This window comes from Macaca fascicularis, chromosome 6 (assembly GCF_037993035.2).
Source record: "Macaca fascicularis isolate 582-1 chromosome 6, T2T-MFA8v1.1".
Taxonomy (NCBI): domain Eukaryota; kingdom Metazoa; phylum Chordata; class Mammalia; order Primates; family Cercopithecidae; genus Macaca; species Macaca fascicularis.
Window position 1 is genome coordinate 100,988,700 of NC_088380.1, and position 24,186 is coordinate 101,012,885.

Below are 24,186 nucleotides of genomic sequence, written 5' to 3' on the forward strand. Positions count from 1 at the left end.
GGTAAAGAAAAAGCAGAATGTTAACCCCATTTGGATCACCATAGGTCAGAGAATGGAAGAATAGGGATAACAGTGTCATTCACATTTATGTTGTGGGGAGGAATGAATGTTATGGCTGTCAGATAAGATAGAGAAGAAAATACACAAAATGTGTGAGATACAGTCTATGTCAAGTAGCTGAAAGTTCAGGTAATTTGGTACTTGTGGAGCAATAAGAGAGGTAATATGTGCTAGTGGGACAGAATTTTTGCCTAGGATAACGAAGAGAAACTTTTGGGAGGAAAATGGGAATTGAGTTGACCTAAATAATTAAAATATAGGTAAAGAAGAAAGAAGAATGCGAAGTATAGGGTAGGGCAGGAATGGAGCAATGAGCTCTACAAAGAAAATGAAGTACTTAGTGATGTTTTTTTCAGAGAGTCAGTGTTTGACCGCAGTGGAAGCCACACGTGAAGAGGGAAAAGAAGAGAAAGTTGAGTAGGGCCCAGTTGTAGAAGGCTCTGGATACCATAAGGAATTATTTTTTCCTATGCAAATAGGAAGCTTGAAAAGACTTTTGAACAGAGGAATGACTTGATTAAAGTTACTATTTAGGAAAAGTAAATTGGTTTCAGTTGATAAAGTAGATTTAAGTGGGAAGAAACGTAAAGTCAGGAAATTGCTGCTAAAGTCCAGGCATGAAATGGTAAAAGTTTGAAATGAGGAGTGCTAGTAAGGGTGGAAAGAAAACAATGGGTATAAAAAATACTGGGCAGGGAAAGTACTTAAAGTATTAGTGACAGGGTAAGGCCAGTAAAGAAAGAGGTAGCAATGTTTTTCAGGTTCAAACCTGACTGACAAGAATTATTGTACAGGTACTATTAACAAACAAGAAAATCAGGAGTTCAGTTACCTATATTAAATCTATTCTAATTAGAGCTACTGGTGTGATTTTTGAAGCCCATAGTGGACCTGTCAATAAAGAAAATTTAAAACTTGAGGTTCTATTATACCAAAGTTAGAGCAATTATTTCAGGATTTGAAAACCTGCTTAAAATGCTATAAGTTCAGTATATAATAACAGAACAGAGTCATAACAGAGCTCTGTCTGCCTCTGACCCTAACCCTGTAAACCCAGAATTCAGTGTCTTCTGAACATGTAGTTTCCATATCATAGTCAACCCCTGTCAATATGGTAACTACTTGTTTCAGAGTCGGGAAGGAGTTGTCATTGGCAAATATTCTGTGTAATTAAGAGAAGTGGGATACTGGATAACTTATCAGTATTATGTACAAGAAGGTAAGCACCAGTAGGGAAATACGTTTACCAGACATATTCTGTTTGGCCTTTATAATCATCAAGCCTAATTCTGATGCAGGTTGCCTTGCAAGATTTCATTCATTTAGCAAATCTTACAAGTACTAACCATGTACCAGCCATTGTTCTAGGTACTGGAGTTATATCAGGGAAGAAGGTGGACTTTGTCTCTTTTGTGAAGTTTCCATTTCAGGGGTCAAAGATAGAGACTGACAGTATACAAATGAATGAATAAGTAGGTATCGTGTTAAGTAATAGGTGCTAATATGAAAATAAAGCATGATAAGGGAAATGAGAATGACAAAGGAAATGATGTTTATAATATAATATGGTTGAGAAGACCTTCTGTATGGTGACATTTGAACACCACCTAAGGCATGAGAAATGTGGTTTTCTTGGGGAAGAATATTCCAGGCAGAGGAAATAACCAATGTGTAGTGCTTGTGTGCAGAAAAGAGTTAATGTAGGAGGCCTGAGACTGCTATCCTTTGAAAGATCTGCTTGCAAGGTTGACTCTTGGGTGGCATGTGGGAACTTGGGTTTTGGGAAAGTTCCCACTATTGCATGATAAGAGTGGCTCACTGTGCCTAAACAATGTAGTTTATGCTGAAAATCTGCTTTCCTTCTGGGTATCTAGAGTTTTGGTATGTACTAGGCAGAAGGTACCTCTGTGACTAGCCCACAGTAAACAACCCGGGTGCTGAATCTCTAATGATCATCCCTGTTAGATGGTATTTCACACATGTTGTCACAACTTTCTGGAGGAATTAAGTGCATCCTGCGTGACTTCACTGGGAGAGGACTTGGAAGTTTGTGCCTGTTTTCCTCTGTACTTTGCCCCATGCACCTTTTTTCTTAGCTGATTTTACTTCGTATCTTTTCACAGTAATAAATCATAGCAGTGAGTATGACTATATGCTGAGTTCTGTGAATCCTTCTAGTGCATCATCAAACCTGGAACTGGTCTTGGGGACTCTCACATGAGATATGAGATTGAGAGAGATATATGAGATTGAGATAAAAGATTGCTTGCATGTTCAAGCACCAGCAAGGATCCAATGTTATCTGGAGTAGAGGAAGCAGAGGAGAAAGTAGCAGTTGAAGTTAGAGGGATTGTAAGAGGCCAGATTATTATAGGGTCTGCTAAGCCATGGTAAGGACTTTGATTTTATTCTAAGTGAAATGAAAAGTGATTTGATCAGGGAAGTACCATGATATGGCTTATTTTGTAAAAGATCACTCTAGTCTTCAATAGTACATGGAGTTAAGAGGACTAGTTAGGAAATTATTGTAATAGATGGATGGCGAGACAATGGTGACCTGGACAAGGGTGGAAGTTGTGAAGGTGATGGAGTTACAACTGGACTTAGAATGTATTTTAAAGATTGATCCAGTAGAATTTGCTCACGGATTAGATATGAAATACAAGAAGGAGGGGTCAGGGTAACTTTAAGATTTTTACCTGAATAACTGGAAAAATGGAGTTGTCATTTGCTGAAATGGAGAAGACTGCTTTAGAAGTAGGTTTAGGGAAAGAAGGGGGAAGAAACTTCAATTTCTGAGTGAGTATGAGATATGGATTAGACATCCAAATGGAGATACCATGCAGGCAGTTGGATATGGGTCTGAAATTCAAGGGGGAGGAAGTCTGGTTAGAGGTATACATTAGGGGATCATATGGAAACCTTGGAGTTGGGAGATCAACTAGGAAGGAAATTTAGACAGAGAAAAGGGGTCCAAAGATCAGATGCCAGAACACACTTCCCTCATTGGAAGATGAGGAGGATTCAGTAGAAGAGACTGAGAAGGATGGCCAGTGGATAGGGAGAGAATCAAGAGTAGTGTCCTGCAGCTCTCAAGGAGGAGCGGGTGATCACTTATATCAAATGCTATCAATAGATGGATAAGATGAACCTGAGAATTCACATTTGTATGGCACCAGGAAGTTTACCAGTGACCTTGATAAAAATACTTCCGGCTGGGCATGGTAGCTCATGCCTGTAATCCCAGCACTTTGGGAGGTCGAGGTGAGTGGATCACCTGAGGTCAGGAGTTCAAGAACAGCCTGGCCAACATGGTGAAACCCCGTCTCTACTAAAAATACAAAAATTAGGTGTGCTTGGTGGTGGTGCCTGTAATCCCAGCTACTCAGGAGGCTGAAGCAGGAGAATCGCTTGAACCCAGGAGGCGGAGGTTGTAGTGAGCGGAGATCGCGCCATTGCACTCCAGCCTGGGTGACAAGAGTGAGACTTCATCTCAAAAAATAAAAATAAAAAATACTTCCAGTAGAGTGATGATTAGAAGATGGCTCAAGAGAACATGGAAAGAGAGCAAATGGGGATGGCAAATTGAGGACAACCCCTTTGGGGAGTTTTACTACAAAAAAATAGCACCATAACCGGAGGAAGGTGAAGTTAGGGAAAGGTAGAGAGCCTTTCATTTGTTTAAAATTAGGAATGTTACGTCGTTTTTGTTTTGTTAATGGGCATGTTACAGTATGGAGGGGAAAGTTGGTGATGCAGAAGAGAAAGGACTGTTGGGGACAACAACGAGTACTTACATTTATAGAACAAGTAATAGCTATGAAGCGTGATATAGAAATGAGTAATAGGTAATAATTTAGTATTTGTACAATAATCTTGACATTACTACATTTTAATCAAAAGTGAAATTCATTCAAAAACTACTAGAGTGCCTACCATGTAGTGGGCATTGTTTTAGTCATTGGAGTTGAGTTTTCACTTTTTCCTCTCAGTTAGCTTACAGTGTAGATGAGGAAATAAATGTGTAACAGATACAGGATGCCAAATAAACTGTATTGAAGATGGAGAAATGTGATTTCTATTTCAAACCAGGAAGGGCTTCACAGAGGAGGTGGTGCTTATTTCAGGATTGGGAAGGATGACATGTATATCAATGGATGTAGTGTGACCTTAATAGTATGCTTGCTGCCCTATACATTTGTTAGTTCCAAGCATTTGAAGTGACTCTGCAGGAAGAAAAGAGATTCTGGTTACTTCGCAACACAATATACTAAAATAAGAAATTAATGACATACCTAAAAGGGAGTCTTTTGAGAGCCTTGCCAATTTATTGTGTCTCCAGTAGTGTGTGCTCATGAATTCAATGGGTAATTTAAGCACTGGGGATGGAAGTGTGGATGCCACAGAAAATTTGCCATGTTTTTCTATTAAAATGTATTTATAAATACTTAGCTTTTCAACACTAACACCGAAACAGTGAGTATACCAATAGACCACACGGACTGGCTCCTGGTTAGAATAGTGCACATGGGAATCTACTCATTAATTCTTTTTCAAATCCTTTAAAACAATGTTAAGATAGTTGAACACAGTCCACATCTAGTTATAGCAGACTAAGTAGCAGTGTATTATAACTAAGTTCTACATATGGAAGTAAATTTTTAGAATGACTATAGTTTGAATTTTAGATTCCCAATTTGATAATCTATAGTATTCTATTATTTTCTTTTTCCTCACCTTTTTTTGGAGTAGGGAGCTTCTCTCTTGTTGATGCTGAAAACTTACCTTAGTGAAGATGTGTTTCAACATGCTGTTGTCCTTTACCTGCATAATCACAGCTATGCATCCATTCAGAGTGATGATCTGTGGGATAGTTTTAATGAGGTAAGTGACCTGGGTAATTTATTTAGCTCAGTAAAAAGAGACGAGTTCGTCTATTTATACTCTTTAGTATGTGTGTTAAGTTAATCTGTGGTACAAAGCATAGTTATTTAAGAAAGAGGGGGATGGAGCTTGCTATATAAATATTTATGAATGGAGCACTGAATTTTATGTCAAGAAATGAGAATGCTGTTCTTAGTTGTTGGAAAAAATGTGTGTGGACTTGGGTAGCCAGTTTTTTGTTTGTTTGTTTGTTTTTTCTGTACCTTAATTTCTATTCCTATTTTGTAGGAAAGTTGTCTTCTCCATATTAATGAATATTACTATATTTTTATTATTTGACTTTTTTTTTCAAAAATTTCTTTTCCTATCCTTACCCTTTTTTAGTTTTTCTGCCTCCTTTGAATGATTCTGTACTCTGCTCTGTGAATCTCTTGCCTTTGTGACTGTTCCTCCAGAGTAGATGATACTTCACAAGCTGACTGCATATTACACTTGGATGGTTTTGCTGTTGGAATTTTGTCATTCCTGGAAATATTCTAGCAAAAAATGTAATTATGTAGAAGTTACACTTCAAAGCAGCACATGAACCCGGGCTGCTTCATGCATGTATGCTGACTGCAAAACCCTTATAAGCATTTGCGTTTGTTACCCTGATTTAGATTGATGGGTCGTAATGCTTTAAAAGATTACAGACTTGACTGGGCGTGGTGGCTCACGCCTGTAATCCCAGCACTTTAGGAGGCCAAGACAGGCAGATCATGAGATCAGGAGTTTCGAGACCAGCCTGGCCAATATGGTGAAACCCCGCCTTCACTAAAAACAGAAAAATTAGCCAACGTGGTGGCACGCACCTGTATTATCAGCTACTTGGGAGGCTGAGGCAGGAGAATCATTTGAATCTGGGAAGCAGAGGTTGCAGTGAGCCAAGACTGCACCATTGCACTCCAGCCTGGGTGAGAGAGCAAGACTGTCTCAAAAAAAAAAAAAAAAAAAAGGAAAGATCAGATCGCAGACTTATTTGGAAATTTGATGAAAGTTCTGGCCATATTACTCAGAAAAACCACATATGTGCAGAACATCACACAGAGTTTCAAAGTTTTATTGACTCTAGGTTAGGAACCCCTACTCTGGATCTTTCTCATACATTCTTTCTGCTTCTTTGCCTCATCTGAATCCTGATATTTTCTAACTGTTAATCTTTTGCCCAGAAGATATATCTTCCCTACTCTCTGAATTCTCTTTGAGAACTTATTACCTAACAGTTGTTCCCAAATCATGGTTTTATTCCTCTGATATAGTAGCATTTCATTTGAAAGCCACATTGTTTACTTTATACTTACCCTCTTATCTGTTGGCATTTAGAACATATTTCTGCCTTTCTCATTGACTGCAACTTTTGCATCATGGTGTTTTTCTTTCCCAAACTAGTTCCTAACAGTATCCTCAGGTTTTTCAGCATCCACATCAAATTATGCATTGGCTTCTTCACTTCAATACTGCTTCGACACCCAAAAGCATCTTGATTTTAGGCAAGCTTATTTTCTTCTAATTCTCTGGTTCAGAAATAAATAGGTTAGGGCCATGATAAATATAAGATTAATTAAAATGGGAAGATTTGCTCCATCCTTTTGTGCTATAAATAAATGGGCATATGGTGATTGAGGTAAGGCCTGCTGTAGTAGAGTGATTTTATCAATTTAGGTACATCATGACTTTGTTGCTTACAATTCAAATTCATATATAAACTAGAAAAATAATTTGAATCCTAAGTTTAACCACCTGCTTTAAAGAGGCTGTTGTTCAAAAATTGCTTCTTATTTATTGATACTAGATGTCTTAGGGGCTTTGGGCCTTAGAGGGTCTGCAAAGCTCTGACACTAGGTTCTAGATTTTATAGATAACTTCATATATTTTCTGGGAAAGAAGGTCTGTGACCACCAAAGTAGTTTACCTCTGTTTTTGAGAAAGACTTAAGGCAACTGACCTGTTCATATGTCATTCTTCTGCTGCTGCCGCTGTTCCCTGGCACTCCCACAGTATTAGGTCCTAAGAGACTATCATTATGGAGGTGGAGGGTAGGAGCATAAAGAGAAACCCAGACTCAGGTGATTCACAGCATTGAGTAGCAATGATTCTGATTGTAGACTTATATCATTATTCGTATCTTCTAGATGATAGTATTGTGATTTGAAAGAATACTTATACCTTCTTAGGGATTTTAATATTGATGAATTTAGGGATTTTAATGAACTCTTAGTTGGTTGATACATGTGCGACTTCTCAACCTAGTGCCTCCCTCACTCCCTTAGCTATCACTTAGCTCTGTTCCAGGTTACATTCCTTTTAGCAGTTGCTCATTTACCTAGATTAGAGGTGTAAATTCAACATTCCTGTTTCTTTTTTATGTTAACATTAAATGTATTCTTTATAGGTGGTAGGAAAAGAGGGAAGCGTACAGATAAATTAAAATTAAATTTTTTTAAACCAATTTTTATTTTTAAGGAAAAAGAGTTTTATGTATATACATTTTATAGGTCACAAACCAAACACTAGATGTAAAGAGAATGATGAAAACCTGGACCCTGCAGAAAGGATTTCCTTTAGTGACTGTTCAAAAGAAAGGAAAGCAACTTTTTATACAACAAGAGAGATTCTTTTTAAATATGAAGCCTGAAATTCAGCCTTCAGATACAAGGTACATGCCCTCTTTCTTTTCATGCCATCTCTTTTGCACCCTCAGTGATCATAAGTTCTTATGAAACCTAACAAGATTATCCCTTCCTAGGAATAGCTTAACAAAGTTAACCTTCCTACCAATTTTTTTTTTAAAAAGAAAACCAACAAATCATATGTAACTAACTGAAATAATAGTAATTTTCCAATATTTTCTCTTTACAGCTACCTGTGGCATATTCCACTATCCTATGTCACTGAAGGAAGAAATTATTCAAAATATCAGTCGGTATCACTACTGGATAAGAAATCAGGTTTGACTATAATGACAGTTCTGATTGGAAATGGCATAATTTTAAAAATTGGATCAGAGTGCATATATAAGATTACACTTGCCCGTGTGGACACTCTCTGAATTGATTTTATGAGTTGCATATACCAGATGTGACTAACGTGAGATTGATTCTGTATATCATGCACAAAACTGGCTTTAGCCATGTGAAATAAGGTACAAAAATTTGCAGAGAATGTACTGGCATTCCTGAAAGAAAATAGTGAATGCCATGTTTTTATATTCAAGATTAATATTTTGTTACAAAATAAGAGGGGTTTCTTAAAGTATACTCTGCTGTCTGCTGTCTTGGGTTGGGCTGGGGCAACTGCATTTTAACAAGATACACCCTAAATGATTTGTGTGCATAATTGAGGTTGATTCATGATCGGATTTAGAGTAAATAGTTATTTCAATATGCCCTGAAGACATAGCATATGTTTTGGGGAACAAGAAAATGGGGGAAGAAACTGCGATAGCAAGGTGGAGGGAAATAGTAAAATATAAACATGGTGTATGCTGACCTACAATATGAAAAGCAATTGAAACGTAGTGGTATTTGTTAAATACCACTATGAATGTCACACCACATATCTTCCTCTTAATTAACATCCTAAAGAAACACAAGGCTCTTGGGTTCTGTAGTATGCGTTAGTGATGCTTTGGATTGATGAAAAGGGAAAATTTCTCGTTTGAATTTGGATCTGGTGTCAAAGCCTATATTTTTGAGGGGTGAGTGTAGCTTAGGGGTAAGAGAATGGGACTTTGGAGACTGCCTGGTTCAATTCTTAGCACTACCATTGATCACTTATATGATTTTAGGCGAGTTATGTGAGCCTCATTCCCTCAGCTGTACAAAAGATATAGTAATTATACTTACTTTATGTAGTTGTGGTGAGGATTAAAAGAGCTCATTTATATGAAGCACCTAGAACAATGCTATAATGTATCTATATTACATAAAACCTGGAAAATGGAGAAAAAATAATATTACCATCAAAACTATTCTTATGATTATTTGTTTACAGTCATTTTTAATAAATATTTGTAGTCAAAATTTTTATATATATATATGATTTCTGTATCTTACCTTTTTTTAACCTACTTGATTCACCATTTGTTGTTATAAAATATTGCCTTAATTAAATATTTCAAATCTTAAAGGTTTTTCCATTATATGAAATTTTTTAAGGAATGGTTTTCAAAAATGAAAACTGCACTACCTTTTGTGATTTGGTACATATAACTAAATCACCCTTTTATTGTCTAGTTACAGTTGATAATGCCACCTGAAATACATGTGCCAGTTTCATTGCAGTTTGACCATAGTGGAATGTTAAAGCAGCAACAATCTAATTATTTAAAATCCTAGTGGTAGTAGGTAACATCATCATATCTTTGACAGCATAGCTGGGAGTGCAAGGAATTGCTACTGTCTTTGAGTAAACAGAACTCTAACTTTGAATGAGCCCTAAAAGAATAGTCTCTGACCCAAAAGAGAACAAATAACCCCATCTCCCTATATCCTGCAGCACAGCCAAAACATGGCTGGAATATTTGCAAGAAACTAATATGGAAATTTTGCAAACTTTCTGACAGTATATTAATTTTTAGTGCTATTAGAAATAATTGGGCAATAAGAAATATTTTATTATCTGGTTTTTTGTTTGTTTGGTTTTTGTTTGTTTGTTTGTTTTGAGTTGGAGTCTTGCTCTGTTGCTCAGGCTGAAGTGCAGTGACAATATCATAGCCCACTGCAGCCTCAAACCCGTGGATTCATGCAATCCTCCTGCCTCAGCCTGCCAAGAAGCTAGGACCACAGGCACATATCACCATGCCTGGCTTAATTTTTGTATTTTTTGTAGAGACAGGGCCTCACTATGTTGCCCAGGCTGATCTCAAACCCCTGGCCTCAAGTGATCCTCCTGCTTTGGCTTCCCAGAGTGTTGGGATTACAGGCATGAGCCACCGCACCTGGCTCCTCTTTACTCTTTACCTCAGTTTTCTTCTGAGCTTGTTAAGCTCTTTTTGAGAGTTTAGCCCCATAGACTAGCTCATATTTTACTTCTTTAGCCTTCTAGGCCCTTGCCTGGCATTCTCTGCTTTTGCCGCACAAAAATTCTATCAGCAATGCAAACACACCGTACTGCCTCTTTAGGTCTTTGCATATGCTGTTTTCTCTCCTTGAAGAACACTCTTGCCTCCTCACTCCCTCGGCCTACTCCTGTTTATTCTTCAGATCTTAGCTCAGCCATTGCTTGCTCGAGGAAACCTTTCCTCCCCTGAAGTCAGGTTAGATGCCCTACTTAGGTTTTTTAATAACATTCTGTACTTCTCCACTCATAATATACCGTAAGTACTGTTCACTCGTATCTATCCTCATATTAGGTATTTCCCCCATTGACGGTAGTGATCATGGCTATATGAATCACTGTAAATCACTTTTAGTACTCAGTAGGCACACAAAAACTTAATGAATTAGTAAATTTTAGTCCATAATGAAGTAACTCCAGTCTCACTATAAAAATTTCTAGGAAAAGAACATGCAAAGCCTGATAAAATGATGTTTTCTTTTTCCCTTCCTCTTCTTAGTAAAGAGGAATATACAGAATTCACTAGAATATAATTGATTTAATCTAGAACTGGAACTGGGCCAACATATGATGAAAGTAGTGTCTGTTACTTCCTCTTCTCAGCTGTGTTATTTCCCTTGCTGCTGCTGTTGCTGCTGCTGCTGCTGCTGCTGCTGCTGCTGCTATTTTAATTCCTGCCATTTCAGGTTTAGAGAGTCCACATGAAAACTTTTGTCCTTATGTTTGACCCTGAGGACAGTTGAGCCTTCTTGGTTCCTAATGCTCCGATGAGAATTACTCTTAATTTAACTGCATTTTTAATTTTTCCATTCTCAAAAGAAAGGTAGCAGAGAGGGTGACTTCAGGCTTCTTTTATGCTGTAATACTTTAGTATAGTGTATTATTTTGATGCTTGATGGTTGGTTAAATCTTTAATATATTTTCTTTCTTTTTTAAATACATTTTCATGTGTTCTAATTCAAGGGTTGTTGGGTTAGCTCATTAGTTCAGTTGTATACAGGAGTTATGTTTGGTTAATATATTTGTCTCCTTTTCTCACATACATGAATTTTGAACAATTAGTATTTATTGTGCACAAGAAATGCTGATGGGGCCATTTTTCCAGTCTACATATTGAGGAAATTATATTTTTAAAAGTTTCCCTCTTCCCTTTCTTCCTCCCTCTCTCTCTCTTATCCACATTTTACTCAGACCTAAGATCTTTAACTATAGGAGATTTTCATATTAAATCTAATGCAAAACATTCATGTTTCCAAATGGATATCACTATCAGAAATACTGCTGTGAAAGTAAAAGATATGTCATTGGAAGAAAAGGTAATTAGGATGAAAGAAGGAAGGGCATATAGTAATTAAAATATTTATCATGTGCCATTCTCTGCTCTTGCCTTTTTTTCCCCTGGTAAAGTAAAGGAGAAAGAAAGGGGTATTAGAGAAGGGAATGCTTTTGAACAGGAGTGATACAGTTCAATAGCATGTATGATGCTACTCTGGAGCAAACTGTACAGGAAATTTTGTAACTTTGTAGTAAAAACATGATTTTTAGTTTCAGAACTTAAATTTTTTTGTAAAACAATAGTTGATTTTCATAGCTCTTTGACAAATGGTTTTTTAAAATCACTGTTAGATTACTTCATCTGGGCTTCTGCCATTTAACATTGCAGTCACTCACTCTTTTTTGCTACTCAATAGACTGAAAATTGAAGTGTTAATCTGTTAATGATTATAGTAAATTAAAAACATATGAGGGTAGCCTCATCCACATTTGAGCTGCAGGGTGTAGTTACTTCCCTTGTGTGCAAAGCTATTATTTTTCGATACCTGTGGTTTTAAGGTCCACCATTCTGGATCATTCAGAAGAACTGAAAGAGACTAATAATGTTGATTCTTTAAATGATAACTCTGTGTCTTTGTGCTGTTGGCTGTACTGCGTTGTGTCATCTCGATGACAGTAATAATTTCAAGTATATTCCCAGCTGTGTCCCTCCTCTTTACCATCTGGACTTGGCTAGGTTTACAACATGGCAAGTTGCTTATCAACCAAGATACTCTGTATGTATTTCAATGTTTTCTGCATCCATCTAGTGGAACAATTGTCATAGCTATCATTCCTTGTCTCCTTTTATGGGCAAGGGAGATTTGGGTCTCCGTAGCCCTTCTTCCTGGGGTTCTTTGTTTCTTTTCTTTACCTTTGTTTTTATTAGAGGCAGAGTCCTGCTCTGTCACCCAGGCTAAGGTACAGTGGCACAATCATAGCTCACTGCAGCCTTGACCTAGTGATACTTGACCTCAAGTGATACTCCTCCCTCAGCCTCCTGAGTAGCTGGGACTACAGACATGTGTCACCATGCCTGGCTAATTTTTATTTTTTGTAAAAATGATGTCTCACTATGTTGTCCAGGCTGGTCTCAAACTCCTGGGCTCAAGTGATCCTCCTGCCTTGGTCTCTCAGAGTGCTGGGATTATTGGTGTGAGCTACCATACCCAGCCCCAAGGTTCTTTCTTGATAAAAGCTCCATAGGATATAGTGTTGGTGACCTGGAGAGTATTGATATTTTTGGATTAGCTAATGATAAAGTTAATTTCCTTAGTCATAGGTTTGCTAAAAATGGCTCCAACTTGGAGCAGCCACTGCTGCCATCACAAGTATCCCTTAAAACTGCATTCTGCCCTCGAAAAAAGGAATAAACCATATTTAATTGATCTTTCCCATCTGTTGCTATATCAGCAATATAATAGAAATAAGTATGGAACTTTTTTAGTAAGAAAGACTGCTTAGCTTATATGTCCTGTTAAGACATGATCAGAATGTCTTTTTTATCTTAAACATCTTTTTCAGTATCGATATAATTGGAGTAACAAAGATATTAAGGGCATCTGACACATTTAAATAATTCAGGTTTTTGAAGTTGATAAACCCTAAGGCATCAGGTACTAATATATAACCCTTAGTACCTAAGCTAAGGCTTCAGGTACTAATATATAATCTTTAGGTTGAAAACATATTTATAAAGCATTTTATATAAAAAAGTTTCACTACAGAATTATAATGATAGTGACCATTTTAAAACAGCCCAAATTGTTCAAAATAGATTGGATAAACTTGAAATGGAATATTATGAAGATATTTGAACACTGCTTATGAAGACAATGGAAAAATGTGGAGGGGTCTGATAGGTGAAAAAGGATAAAATAAATGAATATAGATCTGCCATATAAAATATTAAAAACAAGAAAAAAACTTGGCAAGAAGTACATTCCAGAATGCTATCATTGTCTGAGTTTAGATTATTCTTATCTCTACTTTTCTTTTTCTTACAATTAAAATTTTTTTAAGTATTTGTTATTTTAAAAGGGTGTAAAAATTATATGATAAACATCTACAAACCTTTATCTAGACTTGATTTAAAACTATTTATTGTGACATAGTCATTATTTATTCATTCACTCACTAATTCAATGGTATTTGTGGAGTACCTGCTAGGTCATAGTTATAGGGGCTGAGGCGTTAGCAGTAAACAAAATAGTAAGCTTATATAGCTTATATTCTAAAAGTAGTAAACCTCAAGATACTTAGAAGCATACCCCCATTATAATTAAGTCTACATCCTTGTTGCCAACTTTAAAAGACATCTCTTCATTAGCAGTTTTAAGGATTTTAAAAATTCATACATATATTTTGTGATCAGTTAACTCTTAGCGCTTCATTATTGGTACATTAGTTGACATAATTCCATATAAATTTCTAACAATTCTCTCAGCATTTATAGTAGAGACCCAAAAAGTGCCTAACCTTTCCTATTATTTTAACCCAATTATTTCTTATTTGTCTCTTATGTAATCTTAAGCCTTCCCTAACGTTTATTTTGCTAGCTTTAAATAATGTGACTTTTCTAAATGACTTTGTTTGTTCTTCCTTCGCTAACATGACAAAGGACAGAGGCTGAAATGGGACAAATTTTACACAGTTCTCTCACTGTCTTCCACTGCTGTCTCATCCTGCACCTTTACTTTCTCCCTCCCTCTCTCCTCTAGCCACAATGAACTTGGGAGCCAGTTCAGTGCATGGATACCATGTGTACTTTCTCTCTGGGCCTTGAGCACTTAGGTTTCCTACTATATCTTCTTCACTTGGCCAACACCTAAATATTTTGAGGTCTCTTAGAAGAATGACAACTTAGATGTCATTTCTTCCAAGAAATTGCTCCTAACTTTCCCTAGGAGAGTGAAGCATTTTTTCTATGTGCATTCGTTGAATGCTGTCTTTTCTTTTTCTGTCAATAGCGCTTGTATGATATTGTACTTGCCTGGTTACTTTAGACTGTGAGATCTCTAAAAGCAGAGATATATCTACCTTGTTCACCATTTGATTTCTAGCGCCTAGCTTACAGCCAATAATGCACAGTAAATAAATAATTGTTAAATGAATGTCTTGACCTTCACTAACATGAAAATAACTGTACTTGGAGACAGGCATTTTTTTCTTACTAGAATGGTTAAAAGTAAACTAACTTAGAAACAAAGCACTCATGTAATTTTTTTTTTCTTGTCCAATTGTCTTCTCTCTCAATCTCTCATTTTTTGGTTTCCATTAGGTGTCATCAATCTTACAGAAGAAGGGCTGTGGGTCAAAGTGAATATAAACATGAATGGTTATTATATTGTACACTATGCAGATGATGATTGGGAAGCTCTAATCAATCAGTTGAAAATAAATCCTTATGTTCTGAGTGACAAAGACCGAGCCAACCTTATCAACAACATCTTTGAACTTGCAGGGTAGAGTATACTTAGTTTGAGTTTTTTTCTTTTTTTAACAAGTGTCATTGATGTAAAGAACATATATGAAAAACAGTTTGAAAGAACTAGCATGTATTGGTTGGTACAATTCATTTTGGAGGATTGGGAAAATACAAGATGTGTTCATTGCCTCCAGGGACTTTATAAAACATTAGCTGCAAACATACTGAACAGTTAAATGAAACAGGATTTGACAGTAATTCAAGACTAGTATCAAAAACAGGATACATATTTTGTTGACTAAACTGATACGGGAGTTCAGGCTTTATTTTATTTCATAAGATAATTATTTTCAAGCAGCAGTTGGTTTAAGCATGAAAATTAGTGCGTATGCATTGGTTTTAAGGGACATCTCTGATGGCTGGCGCCACTTATCTGTACTGCTTGCCTCTCCAACCACCTCATGCGTTATAGAATCCCAAAACCAAGGATGACAGTGACTTCATGTAAAGATATTATCTGAATAGCATATTACCAATTTAGATTGATGATAGGCTTAGAAACACAGGAACGCTTCAGGTCAGAAGAGTACTCCTTCTGACCTCCCTGGACATTTCCATTTTGTCTCGTTTTTTATGAAGTACCCTTCTTATGTCATCTTAGCCATTGCTGCTATGATTTCTATAAAATGGTTAATTTTAAAAATTTACTCACCGTAAATTCACAATAGACCTTGTCATAACAAGTTTGAAAAACAAATTCCCATTAAACCAACAAATACAATTTTAAAAAAAATTCAGATGCTGTCTATGCTATACTCTCTTTCCTGGCAAATATAACTAATTAATAAAATTAGTACTATTCATCTTTTCTAACCCAAGATATTATATTTTTGCTGAGTTAGTAGTAATTTACAGGAGACTTAGGAATAAAGAAAATGAGCTATTGTTTATCTTTCTCTTGAAATGCTTCCTTAATCTTGGGCCACTTTAACTTAATCAGAGATAATCATATTTAGCTTAACTTTACCGAATGCCACTGTAAGCTTAAATTTTTGGTCTTCAAGACTCACCATCTAACCCTAAGTTTCTCTCTTAGCATGCATAGAGTTCTTCTGTGTGTCTCTGCGTATTTACTTTTCCTGTTCTTTTATCCTTTAGCCTAGGCAAGGTACCTCTCCAGAGGGCCTTTGACTTGATTAATTATCTTGGAAATGAGAACCATACTGCACCCATCACTGAAGCCCTGTTTCAGACAGGCCTCATCTATAACCTCCTTGAAAAACTGGGATACATGGATCTGGCCTCAAGACTGGTGGTAAGTCTGCCTTTTTACCAGTTTATTGCTGTTTATCTTTAATATTATTATTCATCGTTCCATTTTCAGTCAGTAATAGGCTGAAAAAGCAACCAGTTAAATTCCATTTTCTTCACTTTTCTGCTTGTGAAATCTTTACTTAAAATCAAGATGTTGCTTATGATAAAGAGCTGATAAAGGCTTAGTATGATATGGTCTTGTTTGAATATCAAAATACAGACATTTGACACCACTGTCAAAATGAGGTCACATGAGAATAACATTTCTCTATTCAAATCCTGTTTTATTTTTACATGATGAATGTTTGAAATAGGCCCTTTTACAAAGTAGATCTCCCCATTAATTTTCTAATGGTCATTATAAAATGACAGTTATGTTTGTATTGAGAATATTCTGTTTAAGAGTTCTTGCTGATAACTATCTAATGGATAATGATGCTGGTGGATATGTTTCTTTGCAAAGCACTAAAGGAGTCTTAGTATTAGAGAGCATTTTACCTTTCTTAATATCAACTGCCTGATCGTAATAGTTGTTATTTTGGATACTTTCAATATTAAACTGTTGAGTGAGACTTTAAAAGCTTGGAAGAGAGTGAAAAATTATTTGTTTTTATCTAATTCTCTGAATCAGCGCATTTTGACAACACAGTTTGCTTTATAAACTAGGGCTATTTCCCAGGGACCCGGGCAAAAGGCAGCTTTCAGGGAAAGGGAGATAGTATTAGACCAAGAATTAGAATAAGTCTTTGGGGGTTTTGGTATTCTCACTGGTAAAAGGAAAGGGTTGGATTAAATCATTTCTTAAAACAACCCTCTTTCTGCCTCTATTATTGCCTTACCGTGCATCTCCTGTAAACAGTTCTCTCATCACCTGCATGATTCTCAGTGAGTGGAGGGAATGCAGGGCAGAGTGGCTGTGTGGAGCTTGAAAAGCTCTCCTCCCCTAAAAGTTTCTGATCTGACCCCAAAGAAATTACCCCATCCCTACCCATGAGCAAGATGCTTAAGTTAGATGATTCTCTGAGGTCTCTTCTAATGGTTAAGATTTTTATCATTTTCTGTTTTGTAAGGCTTTCAGCTAGCAGCCTTAATGAAAACCAGTGCCTGGAACATGACCTGGCCTGTAGTGACCCTCAGTAAATGTTGAGTGAATAAATGATTGAAACACACCAGAAACACATGCATTTGAGTGCTTTTACACACTACCGTGCTTAGTGCTTAGTGTAGATTACCTCATTTAATTCTCACACAATGCCAAGGTAGATATTTCTACCCTCATTAAATGAACGAGGAGATGGAATAGCTTCTTTAAAGTCACTTAGCTAGTAAATGATAAAGCTGAGATTCAAACCCAGATTAATTTCACTCCAAAGACTTCTCTTTGTGTTATATTGCTATTTGTAAAATTAGTTTGTGTCCTAGCAACGTCGTCTTTCCAGGGTACCTTTTGTTAGAAAAATTAAAGCTTTCTTCTTGTCATATTCTTTTGAAAAGCTTGCAGACCATACATTTAAGGTTTCAAGTGACTGACCCACATCTAATTGTTCTCCTAAAAATGAAATTGTCAACTTAAGAGACTTTTTTATATCTAAAATGTTAATAATGACTTTTTAAAACAATATTTATGTACCTTTCCAAGAAGTATGCAGATAGCTTACTCATCTCTTTAGGGCAAACTTAGAATCCAATAGCAACTTTCTAGTGTTAGTATAGTAAAGAGATTGGCCATTAGTTAACCAATTCGCCTATTGTTGATAGACATTTGCGTTATTTGTAGTTTGGAGCTATCATGAATAGCACTGCTATGATGTCTTCAATGAATGTCTTTATGCATTTCTATGGGGTATATGTCTGGAAATGGGATTATTGAGTCATAACACATGCATAGTTAATACTGTACTATCAAATAGTTCTTCAAAGTTGTACCAATTTACACTTAGCCGTGTATGAGATTTCTAGGTGCTCTATATCTTTGCTGATAATTATCATTCATATTAAATCTTTTTTAGCCATGTGGATAGGTGCATAGTGGTACTGCAATTTTGACTTTAATTTACATTTTTCTACTGATGTGAAGATGATTTTCTTTTTGATACATGTATTGACCATTACATGTTCTTTTGTGAAATGCCCATCTTTTGCTTATTTTTCTGTTAAATTGTCTGCCTTTTTCTTGTTGATTTGTAAGAGTTCTGTATATATCCTAGATATGAATCTTTTGTTGGTCGTATATGTTTGCAAATATCTTCTCCTACTCCATCTTGCTTTTTTACTCTCTTAATGATTTTTTATTAATATGAGATTTAAATTTTAATGTAATCTAGCTTATGAAATATTTTCCTACCCCTAGATATTCTGTGTTCTCTTCTGAAACTTTATTATTTTATCCTTTACATTTAGATCTATGATCCATCCGAAATTGATTTTTGTGGATGGTGTGAGGTAGACACCAATATTCATTCTTTTCAGTCTGGATATCCAGTTATCCCCAGGACCAGTATATTTTATTGCATAGAATTATGTTTGAGGTAATTAGTGTAATATCAACAGCCTTTGGGGTAATATATTAATTTCCTAGGGCTATCAAAACAAGTCATTGCAAACTTGATGTCTTAAAATAACAGAAATTTATTCTCTCATAGTTCTGGAAGCTAGAAGGCCAAAATCAAGGTATTGGCAGAGTAAGGTTTGTTTCTTCTGACGAAGAACCTATTCCGTTCCCGTCTCCTAACTTCAAGTGATTGCCAGCAATCCTTGGTATTCCTGGGCATGTTGGTGCCTCACCGCGGCCTTTGTCTCTGTCAACACAGTGTTCTCCCTGTGTTTCTGTGTCCAGATTTCCCCATTCTTAGATTAAGATCCACCATAATCCAGGATGACCTCATCTTAACTTGATTGTACCTGCAAAGACCCTATTCCTAAATAAGGTCATATTCATAGGTCCTAGGCAGACACAAAATTTGAGGGGATACTATTCAACCTACTACAGGTGGCAATAAATAAGATTAGTGCATATCACTCACTTTTTTTCACTATTAAAGGGCAGTGTTGGTTCTGAATATACCCTGTGAGGAGGCAGAATATCTCCCGACTCTGAAGCTGCCCAGTTAAACTTCATAATGGCAGAAGTCAATCTTCTCCTTGCCTCTCTGTTAACTTTGTTTAGAGCTTAGTGCTCAGGAAGCACTTGATACTTACGTTTTCTTTCAACTGCATCTTCATCCGAGATGATTTCCAGCTTTCTGGGCAGATATGTGTTTATTAGGAACATACTTCAAGGAGGGATCCAGGGACTGATGGATAGAGGGCAAGGGCAGAAGGCTTAGTATGTGTTTCCAAGATCGGACGCCCTTTTACTGCTGTATGTCTTCCTATGGTTAGCTAAAAGCCCAGTTAACTTTACTTCACCAAGAGGGAGAACGTGTCTTTTTAACATTCTTATTCTAATATTAGGGCATTCTGGTAGCATCAGTACTCCCAAACTAGGAAATCTGACATTCTACAGTTAGGAATTGGGATGGCAGACATTTATGAATCCTTGGATATGATGTTCAAATGTATTAGTGTCTAAGACTGATTTCTAATTAACTTCTATATCATTGGAACCAAAGTATTATGTGCATTTATTGGTCATTTTGTTATAAAGGCTGCACATGACATATGCTGCATTTTGTGATGCTGTGGTGTTGTGATGGGTAGGGTCTGGAGGCACATTTCAGTTGTGTTAAATTGTTCACATCTGATGTTAACATCTGATCCTAGCCATATTCCTGTTTTATCACTTACAAATCTGTCATTCTTTTACATATGAGGCATTGGTGGGATAAACCTTTGGCAATAAAAACTGACATTTCACTTTTAAGAAACTCAATTGACCCAGGAAAGAACTCCCTGGGCATATCAGTGTAAAATTAAAGCAGTAAATCAAAATGTAATATACAACATAAGTGCTAGCATCTTTCCCTGCTTGTTTTATTTTAAAAATAATTTTATATTGTTGTTGTTGTTGCATTTTATTACAAATCCAGTGTTTGTAGTTTTTATAACCCATCAACTTATTTCCTCTCTCCACTTGCCGTTTCACTTTGTAAAATCATAGAGTTGCATTCTATTGTTGAATGAGTTTAAATTTCAGAAAAATTAATTTGGAGCCATAGAAAAACATTTCATTTTGTTTCTAAAAGAGAAAGGTAATTTGAAGCACATACTATGCTTCATTAATATTACTTAATATTAAAAATAAACCTGGATTACTTATAAAAATGGTATTTTATAACAGGATTTTTCTAATAATATAATTATTCATTCTTAAAATGTTTTACTCTCTTATGTTATAATTTGAAATACATTTAAGCAACTATTTTGAGAACTTGTCTTAATGATTTCGTATGGAGGCTAACTAGTAAAATTGCTCCCTGTAATTCGGTGGTGTGACTGCTCAGGAATTAGCCACAGCCATCTTCAAGTGTCAGATTTCCTTTGCTTCCAGGACTTTAAGTGCCATTCTTTCCATTGCTGCCTTTGTGTTTTAGTAAACACTCAGTGAGTATTGCCATTGTTCTTCACTGATTTTTTTTTTTAAAATAGGATTTCAAGCATGTGATTTTTTTTTCTCACATTTTTCATTTGTTCCTATTTGACAGTTATGAGTAGGATTTAAATTTCTTTTCTCCAGTCATTTGGGATGGTTTTCTATCATAATGCTGTTGAGAAAGTAAAGCCAGTGAAGATACCATGTAGAATGAAGTCAGGTGTGTCAAGTGGGATCTCCTGCATTGCTTGTCCATTCCTTGCATTGTCAGTCAGCATAGCAACTACTTTTCTACTTCGTGTCCTCCCGATGACTCAAAAGCTTTACCACTCACACATTCCACAAGGTGTCTGTTCTGTGTTTCATTGCTTTTGAAATAAACACAAGCAAGTTGACATGTTATCACAAACCTTGAGTTCTTTTCCTTGCAGATTCTTTTTTTCCATTCTCATATTCAGCTCCACAAGATGCTTATTCAGAGTAAAGTCATTGCTAGGGGTAATGGCCTCAATAGTTTAAAAATTTCCAAATAGGATTCATTTTAGGTATTGACAGTGGTAGTCAGTGGTACTCACTGTCAATACCTAAAAGAAAGGAAGAAAGCAATGCTCTGTGAAGAACTTGAGCTAAACTTCTGAAGTTAAGGGTTTTTGTATGTGGTCGTCTGTGGTACATGATTACTTGAGATGAGATGCCACGATGGTGGTGGAGGTAAAGAAGTACCAGTGGGAAGAAATCCTCCCATGCTGATTACTGCAGAAGGGGTATCTGTTGAATTTTTTTCATTTTGGTCCTCCTTACGTAGCCATGAAGGTTTTCTAAAGAATACCTAAAAATGGCCGGGCGTGGTGGCTCACGCCTGTAATCCCAGCACTTTAGGAGGCCGAGGCGGGTGGATCACGAGGTCAGGAGATCAAGACCATCCTGGCTAACATTGTGAAACCCCGTCTCTACTAAAAATACAAAAAAGAAATTAGCCGGGCATGGTGGCGGGCTCCTGTAGTCCCAGCTACTCGGGAGGCTGAGGCAGGAGAATGGCGTGAACCCAGGAAGCAGAGCTTGCAGTGAGCCGAGATCACGCCACTGCACTCCAGCCTGGTCGACAGAACAAGGCTCCATCTCAAAAAAAATAAATAAATAAAGAATACCTAAAAACATTTTTTATATCAGAATGTTTGTTCCTTCTAGTGGTATTCATAAAAGCATATTTCATATGATGCTTTTTAAAATCTCATGTGTCCTCACCCCCCACCCACCGTGCACAACTTGCAGAATGGAAATACATCGACATGCTATTAACAGCTTTGGTGTTTTTATTTTGGAGAGAGATGAAAAAAGTGTTTGTTAGTACCTTAATACCACAAGTATACGTTTAGCAATGACATCCCATACCAATGGACTAGATAGTAGATGATATTAATGAATAACTATTAGTTTTCTTAAGTGTGATAAGGTATTATGGTTCTGTAAGAGAATGTTCTGATATCTGTGAGTTGCATGCCAAAGTATTTATAAATGAAATATCATATCTGTATCTTACTTTCATATTGTTCAGCTAAAACAAGAAAAAACGTGTGTGTGTGTGTGTGTGTGTGTGTGTGAGATACACACTTGAAAATGAAGCAAATGTCAATGCTAAAAACTGGTGAATCTAGATGAACAGTGTATGGGTGTTTATTGTACTATCTTTTTTTGTAGGTTTGAAAGTTGTTTAAATAAAAACTTGGGAGAAAAAATAAACTATAAACAACTATTCTTCCCTGCAGGCCTCATTTTCTTGCTAATTTGGTTAATTTGTTATAACATCAAACTAGTTGATAATGTTAGATATACCTTTAATATTGGATTCAGAAACATTTAAACATTAACTATCAGTAAAGAAGTTTATTTTTCTCTCATTGCTTTATAGGTTTATAGATTGTAAAGTCACAAGGTCAGGAAGTTCTGACTTCCTTCCAGCAGTGGTTATAAGTGACACTTTTTGGCAGGAAAATAACTTCTAGCTGAGTACAGATAGAACTGCAGCATAAAGTTTCCCTACTGCACAGAAGTCATTAATTTTTTTCTGAGTTAACATCACTAAAAGTTCCCCTTAGCTATAGCAGTCTTATGCATAGCCTTTACATCAAATGGTTTCATCCCAGCTGTATGTGGACTTCATATGTCAGTTGATATTTAATGAGTAATATCTATGCCTTTTTTTTTCCTCATTGGATAAATTTTGGGGAAAAGAGATCTGATTGTCCTAATTTTTTGTGTTTTTTTGTTTTATTTTTGTCTTTTGAGGCGGAATCTTGCTCTGTTGCCCAGGCTGCAGTGCAATGATGCTATCCCGGCTCACTGCAACCTCCACCTCCTGGGTTCAGGTGATTCTCCTACTTCAGCCTTCTGATTAGCTGGGATTACAGGCACCACCACCATGCCTGGCTAATTTTTGTATTTTCTAGAGATGTTATTTCACCATGTTGGCCAGGCTGGTCTCAAACTCCTGACCTCAGGTGATCTGCCTGCCTCGGCCTCCCAACGTGCTGGGATTACAGGCATGAGACACTGTGCCTGGCTGTAATTGTCCTGTTTTTTTCTGATTGTCCTAATTATTATTAAGCCATTATAATCTATTTTGTCTCTCTAGACCAGGGTATTTAAATTACTTCAGAACCAAATTCAACAACAAACTTGGACTGATGAGGGCACTCCATCTATGCGAGAGCTTCGGTCAGCCCTGCTGGAGTTTGCCTGCACCCACAACCTGGGGAACTGCTCCGCTACTGCCATGAAACTGTTTGATGACTGGATGGCATCCAATGGAACTCAAAGGTGAAGTATATCTCTACTTAGATGAATTATCTTCTTTTTCTTTATCTCACATCTTACACAGAAACCAGGGTATTCTCATCCTGGGTCATAAATGTTATAAAACTGAGTGTTAGTGTAGGTGAACTCTATGTATCTGCATTCTCAAAAAAGACTTTTAAAAAAATTATGGTAAAATACACATAACATAAAATTTACCATCTTAACCATTTTTTACTGTACAGTTCAGTAGTGTTAAGTATATTCACATTATTGGGTACTTATTTTCAGAACTTTTACATCTTGCAAAACAGAAACTCTGTACCCATTGAATAATTCCTTACTTCCTCTCTCCACCAGTCCCTGGTAACCACTATTCTACTTCCTGTTTTTGTGAGTTTGACTACACTGTGTATCTCATATAAGTAGAGTCATAGAGAATTTGCTTTTTTGTGACTGGCTTATTTCATTTACCATAATGTCTTCAAGGTTCTTCCATGTTGTAGCATGCATTAAAATTTCTTTCTTTCTTTCTTTTCTTTTTTTTGGAGACGGAGTCTTGCTCTGTCACCCAGGCTGGAGTGCAGTAGTACGATCTCAGCTCACTGCAACCTCCACCTCCTGGGTTCCAGTGATTCTCCTGCCCCAGCCTCTAGAGTAGCTGGGATTATAGGCATCTGCCACCACACCTGGCTAATTTTTGTATATTTAGTAGAAATGAGGTTTCACTGTGTTAGCCAGGCTGGTCTCGAACTCCTGACCTCAG

The 24,186-nt window shown here is 36.5% G+C and overlaps 1 protein-coding gene across 2 annotated transcripts in view; it reads left to right on the plus strand.

Annotated features, from left to right (window-relative positions):
• The window catches only part of LNPEP (leucyl and cystinyl aminopeptidase), a 100,279-nt gene that overhangs the window by 68,104 nt on the left and 7,989 nt on the right, over positions 1 to 24,186 (plus strand). For both annotated transcript variants that reach the window (XM_005557431.5, XM_065546506.2), the window contains exons 9-14: positions 4,813 to 4,944; positions 7,479 to 7,639; positions 7,843 to 7,931; positions 14,636 to 14,819; positions 15,941 to 16,097; positions 23,260 to 23,444. In XM_005557431.5, coding sequence (XP_005557488.2) covers positions 4,813 to 4,944; positions 7,479 to 7,639; positions 7,843 to 7,931; positions 14,636 to 14,819; positions 15,941 to 16,097; positions 23,260 to 23,444 — 908 coding nt within the window. The remainder of the gene's footprint in view (positions 1 to 4,812; positions 4,945 to 7,478; positions 7,640 to 7,842; positions 7,932 to 14,635; positions 14,820 to 15,940; positions 16,098 to 23,259; positions 23,445 to 24,186) is intronic.